The sequence below is a fragment of the Astatotilapia calliptera genome, chromosome 3 (assembly GCF_900246225.1).
Source record: "Astatotilapia calliptera chromosome 3, fAstCal1.2, whole genome shotgun sequence".
NCBI lineage: Eukaryota > Metazoa > Chordata > Actinopteri > Cichliformes > Cichlidae > Astatotilapia > Astatotilapia calliptera.
In genome coordinates, this window is record NC_039304.1 from 27,144,304 (window position 1) to 27,160,461 (window position 16,158).

At 41.3% G+C, this 16,158-nt stretch overlaps 1 protein-coding gene across 2 annotated transcripts in view; it reads left to right on the top strand.

Annotated features, from left to right (window-relative positions):
* The first annotated feature begins 1,377 nt into the window (after positions 1-1,377).
* The window catches only part of LOC113019099 (diacylglycerol kinase delta), a 92,428-nt gene continuing 77,647 nt past the window's right edge, over positions 1,378-16,158 (top strand). Inside the window, exons 1-3 of one of the 2 annotated variants that reach the window (XM_026162619.1) lie at positions 1,378-1,877; positions 2,950-3,317; positions 4,944-5,048. In XM_026162619.1, coding sequence (XP_026018404.1) covers positions 3,228-3,317; positions 4,944-5,048 — 195 coding nt within the window. In that variant the 5' untranslated portion in view covers positions 1,378-1,877; positions 2,950-3,227. The remainder of the gene's footprint in view (positions 1,878-2,949; positions 3,318-4,943; positions 5,049-16,158) is intronic. The other variant, XM_026162620.1, reaches the window with a different exon arrangement.

Below are 16,158 nucleotides of genomic sequence, written 5' to 3' on the forward strand. Positions count from 1 at the left end.
AAGGACTCTGGACATTCTGGAGCTGTCTTGGTTGACATATCTCTTTTATGTTGCATGCAGGTCTGGGACTGTGCCTGTAAAGAGGCAAACCAGTATGGTGGTTCCCCTTTTAACAAAGGGGGACTGCAGGGTGTGCTCCAATTACAACCTTCGAAGGAAAGTTTATTTTAGGTGCTGGAAAAGAGACCCTGGAAGACTGTTGAACCTTTGATTCAGGAGGAGCAAAAGGGATTCCTTCCTGGCCATGGAACATTTAACCAGATCTTCACCCTTGTAGGACCGCTGGTGGAATCACAGGAGTTTGACTATCCAGACTATATATGTTTTGTAGATTTGGAGAAGACTTACGGCCTTACAAAGGTCCCTGGGGCACCTGACGGCTATACTGTAGGAGCATGGTGTCCCAATCCTGTCCTTGATTTTCATGGACAGGATCTCAAGGCATGGCCAGGATAAGGAGCATTTCTGCTTTTTGTAAATGATGTGTTGCTGTTGGCATCTTCAGAGTGTGCACTGGAGCACTTTGCAGCTGAGTGTGAAATAGCTAGGATGAGATTCAGCATGGTGGAATGCTCCTACTTTGTACGTAGAAATAGGTAGAAATAGCATGCCTCAAGCAAGGGACTTCATGTATCTTGAGGTCTCACTCACAAGTGATGGAAAGGTGGAGTGAGAATATGACTGACGGATTGGTGCACCGTCAGCAGTATTGCAGATGCTGTACTGAACTTTCCTGGTGTAGCTTTATGTCCCGACCCTCACCTCAGGTCATGAAATCTCGGTAATGACCTTAAGAGTTCTGAATACAACTGGACGAATTTTCTAAGCCTCTGAAAGCGGGTGAGGAGCTGACACATCTGGAGAAATTGCACAGTTAGAAACACTGCTCCTACATGTGTCAAAGATGCAGTTAAGGTGGTTCTGCTTTGCGTTGTGAAGAAGTCACTTGAACTTCTTAAGAGGACTTCTTCAGTAACCAAGTGACTGAAGGTCACCATGTGACGTCTACTGTTTGAAGAAGTCACTTAGATGAGTGACAAAACGTTTCTTCCACTGAAAATGAAGAAATGAATGAAGAGAATGAACTTTCTAAGATTTCCTTACCTGGATGATTGAGCATGCTTTCCAGCTGCATACAGGTGTCCATAAACCAACCACGTCCATCATGCGCCCAAGTCAGCCCAGGCTGAGAAACGGTATACCGTGTGCACGTAACAACAACAAAGGATTGTTGGCATTTTAATCGACTTTTGCCTTTCAAATCAACGCTTGGCAGCGCTGTAATTACACACTTATTGTTAAGCGCTAATGCACAATCAGTAAAAGCTCATTGCGTGTTTGTTTTTTCTTTACCTCAGGACGATTTTGATTAAACGATGTCTTCCCCCTCATTCAAAGGTCCACTGTGTTAATTAACGTAGCTCTGCTTATGTTCAGCAGGTCTGTCTTTCCTGCTTGCAGGCGCATGCGTGTGTGTGTTTGTGCACGTTATTTGCTCTCAGTTTAACCCCGATACGGCGATTTGAAGCGTCTCAACACGGCCGCTTTTAAATCTCTCGCTCGCTCGCTCTCTCTCACCCCCTGCTCCCTCCCTCCCCTTCCTCCTCTTGCTACCTGATTCAGATCCGCTCCGACGCTATGCGTATGACCGCTCTCTCTGCAAGGCGAGCACCACCGGAGAGACCCGCACGCCGCCGCTGCTCCTCCTCCACCACCACCTCCTCCTCCTGCTGCTCCTCCTGCCGCTGCTGACCGCCGGCCGCCCGCGCAGCAGCACCCCGACGCCGGCTGGCGAGCCACCCAGACAGGGTAACCGGAGCGGGGCAGAAACAGCGCACCTGATCAAGCTCCGCTGGAGGAGAAATCAAGCAGCGAAGGTGAATAATAAAAACATTTTATAAAAACAGGAGGGCGCAGGAGGGGGGTTAGATATATATATGTGTGTGTGTGTGTGTTTGTTTTTGTGTGTGTGCAAAGCAAAGTAGGTGGTGCTGGCCGCAGGTCGCTGATGGACGTTTTGAGCTGAGGCTGAGCCCAGCTGATAGATATGCACGCGGTCCTTGTACACGGACCGGACTGTTTTTGTGTCGCGTGTCCGCCGACAGCTCCCGCGGTAAACAGCGAGGACAGACACGGCTGATGGATGGTCTGCGCTCGGCTCCAGCAAGCCCGCTGTGCGTGCATCCGTCTGCGTGTACGGCTCCCTGAAACATGTGAGCCACAGCAGCGCAGTTTGATCGGCTTTTTCAAAAGGAAAAGCCCGCACACGCACACACAAACACACACACACATTCTTCAGCGTTTGTGCTGAAGTGTGTTTTTGAGCGCTTATGTGTGCAAGTTTTTTGGTGTCACCGGGGGCGGCAGAGAGGTGAAAGATGCGCAGACAGGTTTTTGAATAATCTGTCCAAGTCGTAATCAAGGAAACACACACACACACACACACACACACACACACACACACACACACACACACACACACACACACACATATATATATTGACTTTAAGGGTGTGTGTTCCCGGCACTGCTGCATGCCAAAACACGTTGTGTGTGAGATACGCAGAGGCTGGTGATGAAGCATGTTTCTGTCTCCACCTCCCAATCATCGCTGTATGTATTATTATAATTGTTTGACTTTGTGTGACTTGCCTAAAAGGGCCCTAAAAAACCCCCAAAACACCGTAAACCTCAAAGTGTTTAACGCTCGGAGACAGGAAGACCCAAAGAGGAACCGAGAAACAGAAGCGCCGTGTGCATTGTGTCTGTAGCACTGTCAGCTGAAAGCCTGCCATGGAAGGAGGAAGGCAAATTAATCAGCTGTGAAAGCCACACTTTGTTTATACATGTTGGGAACTTCCAGCAAAAAAGAGAGAGACAACCTCCCCCTGCCAAAAAAACCCGAGCTTTTCTCTGTTGATCAATAATTCATCTCTCCGTCTTTTCCAGAGTTGGCCCTGGATAGAGTTCGGCAGGAGCGTGGCGTCCCAGATCCTGCTGCTGCCGCTGCTGTCCCGTTCCTCATCATCTCTCTTCTCAGCCCGGCTTTCACCTGCCAAACTCCACCCTTCTTCCCTTCCTCCTCTCCTCTCTCATCCCCCCACCCCTCCACATCTTCTGCAACTTTTCACCCATCTCTCTCACCCCTTTCACACCCGTGTCTCTGTTTCTTCTTTGTTATCCTCGCCCTCCTACTCCTTCTCCTCTCCTTTCTCTGTAAATTCGTGATGGCGTCCAAACTGAACCCCAACGTCCTGTACGTGGCGGGGGCTGGGGAGTCGCTGGGATCACCGCAAGACTCTGAAAGGACTCATATTGTGAGTACAGTCCACTTCTTCTTCACACTTAAAGCTAAAATTGGAAAAAAAAAGAGAAAGAGAGAGAGATTGTGAAAGTATAGGTGGGGCTCCTCAACAGGTTTTGCTTCCACTTTCTTTTCCTTTCCCTTTCAGAAGGGGTAAAAATACAAAAAAACAACAACTCTACACTTTTAACAATGGGACTAGTCAACTTACACGCCCTAATTTATAAGTAATACAATCCCTTAGCGAGAGTCTTTTACCTCGGGTCGTGTCGAGATAACAAAAGCCTTGACTAATCTCGACCTGCAGGTGAAAGAAGACACGTGCTTTTAAACGAGATACCTCATCTGCATGGAGCAGCCTTTAAATACAGGAATTATTAACAGCCCCTTTGAGCAGCGAGTATAAACCTTCACTATATGTGACAAAGTTACCCTGGAAGGAAGCAGCCACGGGGAGATGTCCACTCTGCAGGGATCAGTGTGGATAAACTCTGAGAAAGATTCGGGAAATGTGTGAATGGGAACACAAAGTAAGAAAATGTAGCCGTTAAACTGTGTTTTTGATGACCAAAGACAGGATTAGAAATGAATACATCAGAGGGACATGTGCAGGATAGAGAATATAGTGGACAAAGGGTGCTGAAGATGGAGCTTTCAGGCAGGAGGAGAAGAGGAAGATCTCAGAGGATGTAGTGAAGGAGAACACACGGAGGGTTAGTGTGACAGAGAAGACCCTAAACGGAGCAGCTGAAAGAAAACGACTACATCCATCCGCCCCGACCTCCTCACTTTATCATTTTTCCCACACATTTATAGAGTATCAGCGACATGTACTGAATTTGACATCCCTGACTTCTTGACTCGCGGAAAAGCTTTGCAGCAGGCTCAGATTTCCCACTGGGGAGGAGGAGGTGACGTTCTTGTTTTTTTGGGGTGGTGGCTTTGTTTAAGAAGTTAAAACTACTCGCTCCACGATGGTGCGTACACGTAAAGCTCAGTCATCTTTGTTTGTTTTTTTTACGTTGCGTTTCAGTGAATGCAGAACCTCTTTTGTTCACCACAGGCAGCTTACTCGCCTGCAGCTACATCCTGCTCAAATGTGATTGGTCAGTAGCACTCAGGCTACAAACCAGAAACCTTCCGGTACCCAAAAAAATCTCGTGCCTATGCTGACATTTTCTGTTGTATATGCAAATATTCAGATCAGCGAGTGCCTAAAGTGCACTTATGTAGTCTAGGTACATCTTTTACAGTTAGTGTCTTTTATTTTGAAAATATTCATGCTAAAAAAAACCCTGAATCATTGGAGCAGCATTTTTTTAAAGTTTTTTTAACTCCTATAAAATTAATATTGCTTTATTTTTTTTAAAGAGCTGTAAGAGCTACCTGAGTTTCTATGATTAGGTGATTACTTGGTCGATACCAAAAATTTGTACTATCGGTCCATTTTTACTTTTTCTGTGTAGGTGACGGTGGGATTTTACGTAAGTTTACCATAAAATGTTGCTCTGAGTAAAAAGCCCATCAGCCAAACTGCTGAATCAGTGGCTGAACGCTTCCACTACAGTTTGAAATGAGGACATTTTACGGCTCCTGATCTCACATTCATTTTTGGTGATTTTATCTCCTCTTCTTGCAGCCCGGTGAAGCAGGTGAAGAGTCATCAGACAGCGATGGAGAACAAGAAGAGACGTCACACAAGCTGATCCGCAAAGTTTCGACCTCGGGACAGATAAGGGCCAAGGTAGGAGGAAATGGTGTATGTGTGTGTAGGTGGGATTATAGCAGGTAGAAGAGCTTGTTTTTGACACAGAAAGAAATGAGGTAATATTAGTGAATCTGTATCATAGATGATGGATCCAGCTGCTTTTTTTTTTAACCTTTCTCGACACGTTGCAGTGCTTTTAAGAGCTTTTCTGAACTTTATCCATTCTCGACCTGACTCCTCTGAGGTAAAAATCATCATTAGCGAACCAGAGTGCGGTAATATTTTTGGATTCAGGCAGGCGCTCTTCAGTTAGAGAACATTCATGGAAAAATCATGGAATTTCCGATCAGGGCCATGTTGATAACCCTGATTAAACATTTGAGCTGCTTACTTATTGAAGAACCTGCACAAAGTTTAGACTTATCACTGAAATGTGGGCATGTGCATGTGGGTATGAAGGACCCTTGCCTTTCTCGGAGGCCTCGCATATGATAATCAAATGTATGTGAAGGGACGTTAACCGCTACCTTGCATCTTTAGCAGCCTTTTCTCTGTGTGACTGTCTCTGTCGCAACTTTATCAACCGTTAAATCAGACCTCTCATCCGACCTCTCCTCTGAGGTCAGCTAACTTCCTTCTAACGCCTGGTCTGTTTCCTGCCTGCGTCATTTTCCTCTCTTACCGCCACTGTGCTCATGAGCAGTGTTCAAATCAATGACAGCAGTAAGAGCTCCCTTTCTTACTGGACTTCTGGTAGATGTTATTGGCCTCTGGACTCACTCTTACAGTAAGATATTGATGGCTTGATAGTATCCTGTTACTGGCATTTAAACACATACACAGAAGTGTGTGTCGTTAGTTATTGATGAGCTAATAGCAATAAAGAGAAATGCATCATTATCAACAGAGTGATTAATGTGCAAATTATTATTCTGTATGAGTGTGTGCGTGCGTGCGTGTGTGTGTAAATCATTATCCATTACCTGTATTGACCCGCAGCTGTAAAACACACTCAGATCAATAGAAGACACAGGATACCTGCTATCCCTGTCGTCATGGGAATGGCATCCCATAATGCCTCATTTGTTTCTGTTGCAGACAATAGGATTGGATAACAGTCTAGTATTGATTGGCTGATCTCACTCGACACTTATATACACTAACATATGTGTGTGTGTGTGTTTTGTTTAGCGTTATCAGCAAGACTAGAACGTAGATAACCAAAATAAAAATAATAAGTAGTGTTTTGAAAAAAAAAATTTAAACTTATTTGGAAAAGAACTGAACTAAAAAATAAAGAGGTATAATGGAGGAATAGTCCTGTCTCTGACATATGCCCTCCATACAATAATAATTAAAAAGATTAAAACTAACATTAAAATTAATAAAAACTCAAATGAAAATATACTGAAATAAAAGCAAAAAAGTCTGTTAATCTGCAAAATATTTTCCTGTTTTTTCACATGCATCATCCAGTTTAGATGATTGGATTAAAAAAAAAATTAAACAATTGAAAGTACAAGGTACGGTTAAATCATACCGAAGGGTATATAACCTATAAAACACAAGACAAAAGCTTAAAAGCAATGAAAAAAAGAAAATTAAATTACTTGTGTCATTTACGTATACATATATTTTTTTTTTTTTAGAGAAAACGAACTAAGAATTATTCCAAAATACTTGAATTACTTCTCACCAGAGCATCCATTCTTAAGTCATAAACCTATCTGCATACATATTCTATACTAGCAAAAACCTGCAGCACATTTTAAAAATTTTCATTTTCAGTGGTAAGTCAAACAAAAGTTTTTTGTGAACGTTACGTTACGTATTTGGATGCCGCGCACGGAATGTGGCACATGAAACAAATGCATACAGACAAATTTAAACAATTGATATCTGTAATAAATTTAGGGAAAAAAAACATAGATGTTAAAAACTGCCGTATACGTGATTGGTATATGCTAGCTAAGGAGGAACGAGGGTACATACAGACATATATATGTTTATATAGACATATAGTGAGAAAAATTTGCAGTTTATTACATAAATAAACTTATGAAAAACATTTTTCATTTATTTCCTGAAAGACACAACCAAAGGTTACTAGGGAAAAATATGTATTCCCTGACCAGGTGGTGAGTGGTTACAGGCTGCTGGCTAGGTGAAAATTGCCAACGTCACCAATGGAAAGCGCAGGGTTGCGCGTAAACACTCAGCAACTTCATTTACTCTTGAAGAGTAAATGTGGAGTGTGCGAGGTTAACTCGGCGTTTTCCATGTAAAGTACAGGAGACCACACCAATCATAAGGACATCTTTGCTGCAGCAATGTCTTTTTGACCGATTCAATTCAGTGCCAGCCAGCAAGCACTTGCCAACCGATGGGGGCAGTGCACATTTTTCCTCCAATGATATGTGCTTGCCAGCAGGTTGCTGACCAGTCTCTCCAGCCTGGTATGACAGAATCCTAAAACGTCACATTTAATTGCTGTGATATTGAAAGTAACAGCTAAAATGTGCCCAAAATGTGGCTTTAAAGATGTGTAGATCGTTTCTCATTGGATGAAACAAAAATTGCTGCTGGTTCGGTTGCTGGTTGTTTGTGTGCAAGTGTGAGATGATTAGAGTTTGTGTAACTAGAGTCACATGACTTGCTGTAGATTAAGCTAGTCATCGACTTCAGGATTATGCTTCAGTGACAACAATAGGTTGAGAGGATTAATGAGCTTGTGTGTCCCTTCATTTCTCTGAGTGCATGCAGGCGTGTGTTGGGTGATTTTGGCTGAGTTTGTTATTTGCCAAAATGTCTCTTTTCTTCCTCTATTTTTTATGGCTTTTGCGTGTGTTATAGCTGAACGCCATCACTACATCAGTGCTTCCTTGTCTGCTTCATTTGACTTGCTTCAGTTTGTCCCCTGCCTATTACCTGCCTTGTTAGAGCTGCGGTCTGTCGGCACACTTGTTAAGGAGGTGCTAATTCTCATCAACTGTGACATGACTTCCTGACACCATTAGGTTAATTCAGTTCCTCGGCGGTGATTCGCTAAATAATCATACAGATGTTGTGGTAGCTCTCAGAAACAAAGGGCGGGTCATTTCCATTTCACTGTGGAGACTGTGGTGTTAATTAAATATGTTTGGGTTTAAAGACCAGCTTTAGATGCACTGTACGATCAGCAGGGGATATGCTGGTAGTTAACTCATGAGATTTTCAAGCTAAACCTACATATTCAAGGCTCCACACAGGCCTTTGGCGGTTAACTTTGCCTAGTTAGCTGTGCATTTTCATACTATTTCTGATCGTTTAACAGTGTTATGTGTGAAATAATAATAGCACAGTTAACAAAACAAGTAAAAAAAATACATTTCCTGTGGCTCCGGGTAAAATATATATACATTTATGTAGGTCAAACCTTGATATTTATGACTGCATGGCAATGACTTATGTTATAGTAGACCTGCAGACGAGCTCAAAAAGTGAACATAAATTAGGTAAATGTTCATTAGATTGTCCCTCTATGTTCATTAGTGAGAGTAAAATTAGAAGTCCTTGTTGTGTGTTTCTCTTCTAACAAAGTTGTTTCCTTTGTGCTCTTTATGGTGACTTGAAAGACCAATGATAACTAAGGGGACCCAAGTCCCCTCAGCCTGTTGCAGCTACATGACGCAACAGCTTGTTTTAGTTGGGTACAGCGGTTAAAAGGTTCATGAACATAGTGACCTGAAATCTGGCCCATGTTCGTGAAGTCAGAATCAACTTTTATTGACTTCATGTTCACAGGTCAAGATCAGTGCAGCGTCTGGAAAAAATAAACACATAAAATTAGCTAACTTGACAAATTAAAATTAGACCTGTCACAATACCAGATATTTAGGGCTTCCTAGTTCTTAAGTATGTAAGGATAGCCTAAAATACTTGTACCTGTATGCTACCCACCTGATTTCAAGAATTACTGGTGTATCGGCATTTAAAGTAGCAAACAAATTCTTGGAATTTTGATATTGAATGGTACCGCAAGTATTGTTTTTGGTGATATGCTAATCATGACATAATGTGAAACAAAGACATTTTATATCCAAAGGTTGAAGTCTCCACAGATGGTGAAATGCAACTTGACTAGTTGACAAGGCGGTAATTCTGCTGTTTGTGAATTGACTTCAGTTTTTGTCTTGGACTGGCTTGTTTATGCAGGCTTTTCAGAAACTAAACCCAATGCTCTCTGAAAAAAGACAAACCCTTTTGTATGTGTGCAGGTTTTTTCTTTTCTTTCGGTGTTAAAGTTGTAGCCTGGGCGCAAAGATGGGTGTACTTCATAAACCACAATTTGAGCGGTTGTTATATCTCATGTCCTGTTCTCCATTTCCTGTGTTTCTCAGTCTTTAGTTCTCATGTCTGATATTGTTATCATTATTGGTAAATGGTACATTCATATCAGTATAATGACATGCTCAAATACCCTTCAAACAAAACCAAAATCTTCAATCTCTAAATAGCTTGTTTCCCTCGTTTCTACGGTGCTTAATATCCACCAGCAACAGATAAAAGCCAGCTGTTGGGACGTGAAGTTTCAGCAGAGCTGTGACAGCATTTCTGTTCACACAGCTCTTTAGAGTAAAGATGACGGTTTCTAAATTTAGTGAGGTTTAATTTATCTAACCAACTACCTGACTAAAATAGAAACAGACTCTGAAGAAACTCTGAACTGTATTTAGAACTGATTACTACGACGGTTAGGGCCAATACAAGCTGCCAGGGTCATACTGTTTGACTCTGCTCTTTATTTCTCCATAATTTTGCTTCTGTATTTAGTAAATATAAAGTGGAAGTCTATTAACTTTTTGTGTCAGATAGACAATTCAGTGAACATACTGCAGCTTCACATATTTCAGCCAGTAAGTAGCATAAATTAGAACCACATAAACGATGCGTCACTAAGGATTAGGGCTGAACGATTATGGAAAATAATCTAATTGCGATTTTTTGCCCCAATATTGCGATTGCGATGCGATATGCGATTATTTTTTAAGGTCTTTGTCTTCTGTATTATTAAACAAAGACAAGCAATACATCATATAGTATGGCCAATACTATATTACATTAATTTTAAACTGTTCTTTCCTGGAAGACAGACCTCTGTTATGATGACATGAGGTGATGCATGAATTGATGACTGACATTTTTATTTAACTTCTTCAATCACAACAGTATATTTGAACATACACAATAGTTTATTTTTAGCTTACAAACATCTGAGCATAAAGTGCTGACAAGGAACCCTGGTGTAAACATTAAAATGAAAGTCAGTACAATGTGCAGATTGCAGAAATATACATAAAAAAAATCAGTGGCTTTACCACACTCAGTTTTTCGACATCTGTGAACTACTAGACAGTCATTCAATTAAAAAATAATATTAAATAAATAAAACTAATAAATAAAAATACACACATCTTACTGATCTCTGCAGTCAGTAACATTACACATAAAGTGCAAACATAATAGCAATTGTATAAACACACACACAAACACGCCTTTAAAGTTTAAAGGCGTGAAATTGGACGGTCTAGTTCTGATTAGCGTCACCGCTGTCTCGGTGGAGTTTAATAAACTCGGCCGTCTGCTTCTTGCTATCTAAAATATAACCAGACACTGGTGTAAATTCTCGACTGTCTCATACTTCTGTTTAATAAGTTTTCTGTTTGACGTTTAGTCAGCTGTGTGAAAACCAAGGAGGAACCCACCCGGGGGATTAATAAAGTTTTATTTTATCTAATCTAATAACTTTAATCTCAGCCAAACCGATTTACTCACGAACAAACAAAACACTGAAAAAAGCCCAACAATAACATTTTTAGGTTGTCTAAGTGACTTATATATTACGTTTAACCCGAGCAGCGAAACTCCGCGGTGATCTGAAAATGATGTGCCGGGAGTTGTGCCGTTCTCGGCCGCATCAGTAACCCTCGAGCTCCCGGCTAGCTGTCGAGCTGGTGGGTAGCAGACGCCTCTGAAAACGTCGAAGCACTTTTGCAAATATGGGATATCTTGATAAACCGAGCAGATATTTGATGTTTACACAACTACTTTCTCGCCTGAAAATATGTTAAAAGTTTATTTTGTGACCCAGAAAGATTAGTATGAGTAATTTTAAAACTTAGTAGCGGCCGCCATTGCTGGAAACTGGAGTTTGGCTGGGCCGCGCTATGAATTCTGGGATATGGTAGTAATTTGGACAGCCTTTGGCGCGTCGCTGTGACGTAATCGGTCTACAAATGCGGCCTCAGGAGGATGCAGCCCATGAATTTGGACATGTCCAGAGTATAATCGCAGCCTTTGCGGTTAGAAAATTGCACTTGATCATGTCGCGATATTATCGCAAATGCGATATATCGTTCAGCCCTACTAAGGATACGGTAACAGTTCAGTATAGGTCATCAATACTGCATCTGATAATGAAAAAAGACACATTTTTAACGTGCTTCATGTAGTAATTTATCTATTTCAAGGCAAATAATTACCATCAATTAACATCTTAAAAGCTTTTTTCAGTCTAAATTGCTGACATTTAGACCCTGTGCTATATGAGTATACGATGACTGCAGGAACTGTTTGCATTTTATTTCAGCTGCAGTACACTGTGCATGCAGGCATTTCTGCAACCTTATCTCAATAAGACATCTTCACTTCTCTCCACAGAGGGCAGCTATTTGTTGAGCATTGTTGATTATCTTGGGAAGCTGTTGAAACAGTGGTTACATGTTTATCGGCCTAGCTGCAGGCTGATGGCTCACTTGAGATCTTGAAAAGATTAAATCAACGTTAGTTGCTAAGGATTGTTCAGCGTGTTGTGTCTTAAAAAATGTGGCATTTTTGCTTAAAAAAGTGAAACAAAAAGAAAGGAGAAGCTATGCAAGAGAATTCATATATCCACTTTCATTTTGTTAGCGTTTGCGGTGTTCCAGCATTGTGACATCTACATGGTTAGGGCTATTTCACCACTTGCTTCTTTGGCATGCTCTTGACAGCATGTGACAGCAATTTTTTTTCGCTTTCATTTGAATGGAGATATTTTTCAAAATGAAAGTATAAAAACCCTAAAAAACAGTTCAATAGTTGATTGGTAGATTGGACTGTGAAACTGAGGGCACTGCACTTTTGATTGACGACTTGTTAGCCACCTAACATATCCTGGATAATCCTCCTTTCTGGCTCTAATAATTATGTGAACTTAATTTTATTCAATTTTATCTGAAACGGCCAATTGAGCACATGAAGTCATCGGAAAATTTTTTACAGAGGTCAAGAATTATAGCCAGTTCTTGAAGCCGGGGGTGAGAACACCAGGGCCTCCACCTTTGATGGCCACCTGATGCACTAAGCACCGAAGCATCTCCACATCAAAAGGTTTCAGTTGAGGTGCCTCTTAGGTGAGGTATTCCTACTGGGAGACCGAAGACTCGCTGGATAGTCTCTCGACTGTCTTGTGAACGCCTCGTTGTCGCCCCAGATTAGCCGGAGGAGGTGGCAGGGTTGAGCTTTTTTTTCAGACTGCTGTCCCTGCGACCTAAACCTGGATAAGCGGCAGAAAATGGATGAACATGACAATATTATTCAAAGAAATTTAAGTTACACGTACTTTCATGATAGCTTTTTATACCTGGAAGGCATGCCCATCTTTTCTACGCACTATGGTGTGACAACCTTGACAGATGTGCCTGTCTTTGAGAGGCAATGGGAAAAAGTCAGATACAGAAAAGCTTGCTAGCTAACTAACTTGTTTCTTTCCCCCCAACCTTTCTTTGTCTGGCCTCCCTTTACTCAAAACCTGGCACTATTAAGATGTTATGCTAGTGAGTAGAGCCACAAACTGTTTACCACCACAGATTTACTTTGATTTGCCTGTTTCCACTGCACAATGGATTTCTGGTTTTCTAATTCACCACAGGATGGTCAGGCAGCAGCATCTTTGGAACAGGGAGCAGTTCTCTTGAGGGAAATTATCATCTGATGTTAAATTGTGAGAAACAAAAACTGCTGGATGTGGTGGCTTTTAAGTTTTGCGCTGTCAGCTGTCTTTTTGTCACATGTTGTTGCAAAAGTTCTGTTTGTAACTCAATGTGTCTGCGTTCTGCGAGCGATCTCTGATTTTCTTACTTTCTTTTTGTCTTTCCTTCTTTTTTTGTCCTTGTCTACCTCCAGGCTCAATTACGTAAGGTTTCGCACTCTTTCTTTACTCTCCTCTTTTTATTTTCCCAATCCTATTCTCCTCCACCTCCTCTTCTTCCTCCTCCTCTTTGCAGTACTCACATTTACTGTGTGGAGGATAAAGGAGACACAGGAAGAGAATGAAGCAGAAAGGCTTCTGTGAATTGTGTGTTTGTGTGTATGTAGCACTACCACTTACGTTTTGAGTAGGCCGCCAACTGTTATGTTATGTTATGAAAGTAGACAAAGACACACACACTCATAAACGTGCAAAGAAAAGGCCAGTCCCGTCATTAGGTTTTCACCTTCGTCTCCTCTCTACCTTCCTCTTCTTTCTCATTTGTCTGTTCCCTATTCTTTTGTAATTTCTTGCTGTGACTTCCCCTCCTTTGGAGTGATCACGTCACATCCTGTCCCTTTCCTAACATCCAAATATTTTCTAGAATTTCTAAAATTGGTAACTTCTTAACCAAAACCCTTTCCTTCTAAAATAGCAGCAGCGCCACTTCAGATTATGTAACCAGTCGTATTTCTGGCTTTTAGAGTGGTGATTAACAGGTAACACTTCTTCTTTTTTCCCCCCCTCGCTCCTATTCCTGTGGATTTCCTGCACGATGCTTTGCTGGAATCAAACCCACTATATTTGTTCTTTTTTATCTGCATCTCGCTCCCAGTGCAGAAATCTGTGTGGGTGTTCACTGCAATGGAGATGAGGACAAGTTATAGATGTGTGTGGATGGATAGAGAGGGGGGGGTGACAGACATGGCTTTAGGAGAGTGCACGAGCGTGTGGGACGGCCGGTGTTGTGTGTCTGTGTGCTGTGCTTTGATTTGTGCCCTCGGCTTGATGCGATACAGATGCAGAAGTGTTCGGTTCAACACGGGAGAGGGAGAGATGGAAAAAGACGGGGAGAGGAGAGAGAGATGAAGATGGACAAAGGGGAGAGAATTAGCAAGTGTAAGAGGGAGAGAGGTGGAGGCAGAGTGGAAACACATCCAGAGTCGGTTATATAAGAAATCCACACAGCGAACAGCAGGCTCTAATATCCATATTTACCGTTACAACAGGTTGGCAGGACTGGTGAGGAGGCGGCTTGACTATTTAAAATGTGTTATTCAGTCACTGGTACAAAGATTGCTCAAAACACATTGTTTGTATCCTTAAGGCTTAAAAAAACACGTGGTCGTTGCTAGGGCTGTGCGATATGACCAAACTCTCATATCCCGATATAAGAAATCTATCGTCCCGATATCGATATAAATCACAAAAATTTAACATTTTCTGTAAATTCTGTGAATCTCTGGCAGCTCGACTTGCGTGAAGTGTTTCCAGCTGCGCGTCATGTACCTGGAGTTGAGTGTTTTAACCGATGCATGAAACTATACATTTTTAGACATAAGTTGTAAAGGCCGCCGTTTTCTTTGTATTTATTACACGGCGTGCTGCGGGGAAAAGCCTGTTCTAACGTTTGAGTCTAAGGTTTATTTTCTAGCACCTGGCGGCTCTTTTTTGCTTCTCATCCGTAAATAATCTGCTCTTTCACGAGATTCAGTTTATTTTGAAAAGTCTCAACAGGATCTTGAGCTTTATTGTGAAAGGTTTATGTGGAACATAAACAAGCGGACACGCGATGGTGTTACCGTCGTTGTTGCTAACGACAACGCATAAACACAGACACTTGTCTGTTCATAGTGTGGTTATATAAAATATAAGAGAAAGAGAGAACTTTAAGAAATTAATATAGCCACTACAATGACCATCAAAATGATGAAAAAATATTGCCGTAAACAGTTTATTTTGCGACACCACGAAACAAACGATAGCGTAAAATGAAACGATAGATGTTTTTATATCGTCATCCGATATATATCGTTATATTGAACAGCCCTAGTCGTTGCATTATCTACCTCAACATTTAGGACATTTGATCAGCTCGTTTTTGTATATTCAGCTACTTAACCCGGCTTTCGGGTTTTCTTCTCCTCCTTTAAAGCTTTCATGATACACGTTACGTGCTTGTCCCCTGCTAGCTGCCAATTTAAATCCCGATTTAAGTTCTGGAAGGTTTCAGTGAGGTAAAAGACTGAGAAAAAAAAAGGTTCGATTCACTTGGAGAATGCCGTTACTTTTCTCGATGTGTAGATAGCAGGATTGTCTTTAGTTTCCAGAAAGCATCTATACCCCATGAATGTTATTTGTTGAAAGCAGTGACACAGTCCTGAAACAGAGGAATAACTCCTTTTAGACCACTTATTCATTTTATGTAGGATTAGCAAAGCCTATTTACTAGTTGGAAATGTTTCTTGTGCACACAGCCAAGCCAGCTAAAACTGTCTTTTAACTGTAATGAAACATCTAAGCAATGTATTCATTTCTTGGAATAAACATCGAGAAATACAGTCAGATCTGCCTGGGCCTTAATGATGGAGCAATTAGGTAGGTACGTTACATCATTGATCCCACAACAACATTGTTGGATTACAGCAGCAAGATAAAGAACAGAAGGGCCTTATATTGTGAGAGAGTACAGAAGTTTCTATGTAGAACAGTGATAGTGATTGGTTTGGCTCTAGCAAATGTGTGCCTTTTAGCCTGGATTATATATTTGTTGGTTCACATTTGTTTAGGGATTTTTCATATTTGCAGTTGGTTATTTGGTACCAGCTGAAAGCCCTCATAGCCAGAACTTTGTTTGACTTACCAAGATGATAGCCAGCTCAGCACGACTGACTCTTTTTAGGTTTATGTAATCCTGATTACAAAAAGATATTTTAAGTATATTGTGCTTACTTCGTATTATAATCCCGTGAACATTAATTAAAGTAAAACCATGATTTATTTATCAACAAACGACAAGTTAAAATTCACACACATTAAGAAAAAACAACAAAAAACTCCAAAATGTCAATCCCAAAAGATTTAACCTACATTTATGCA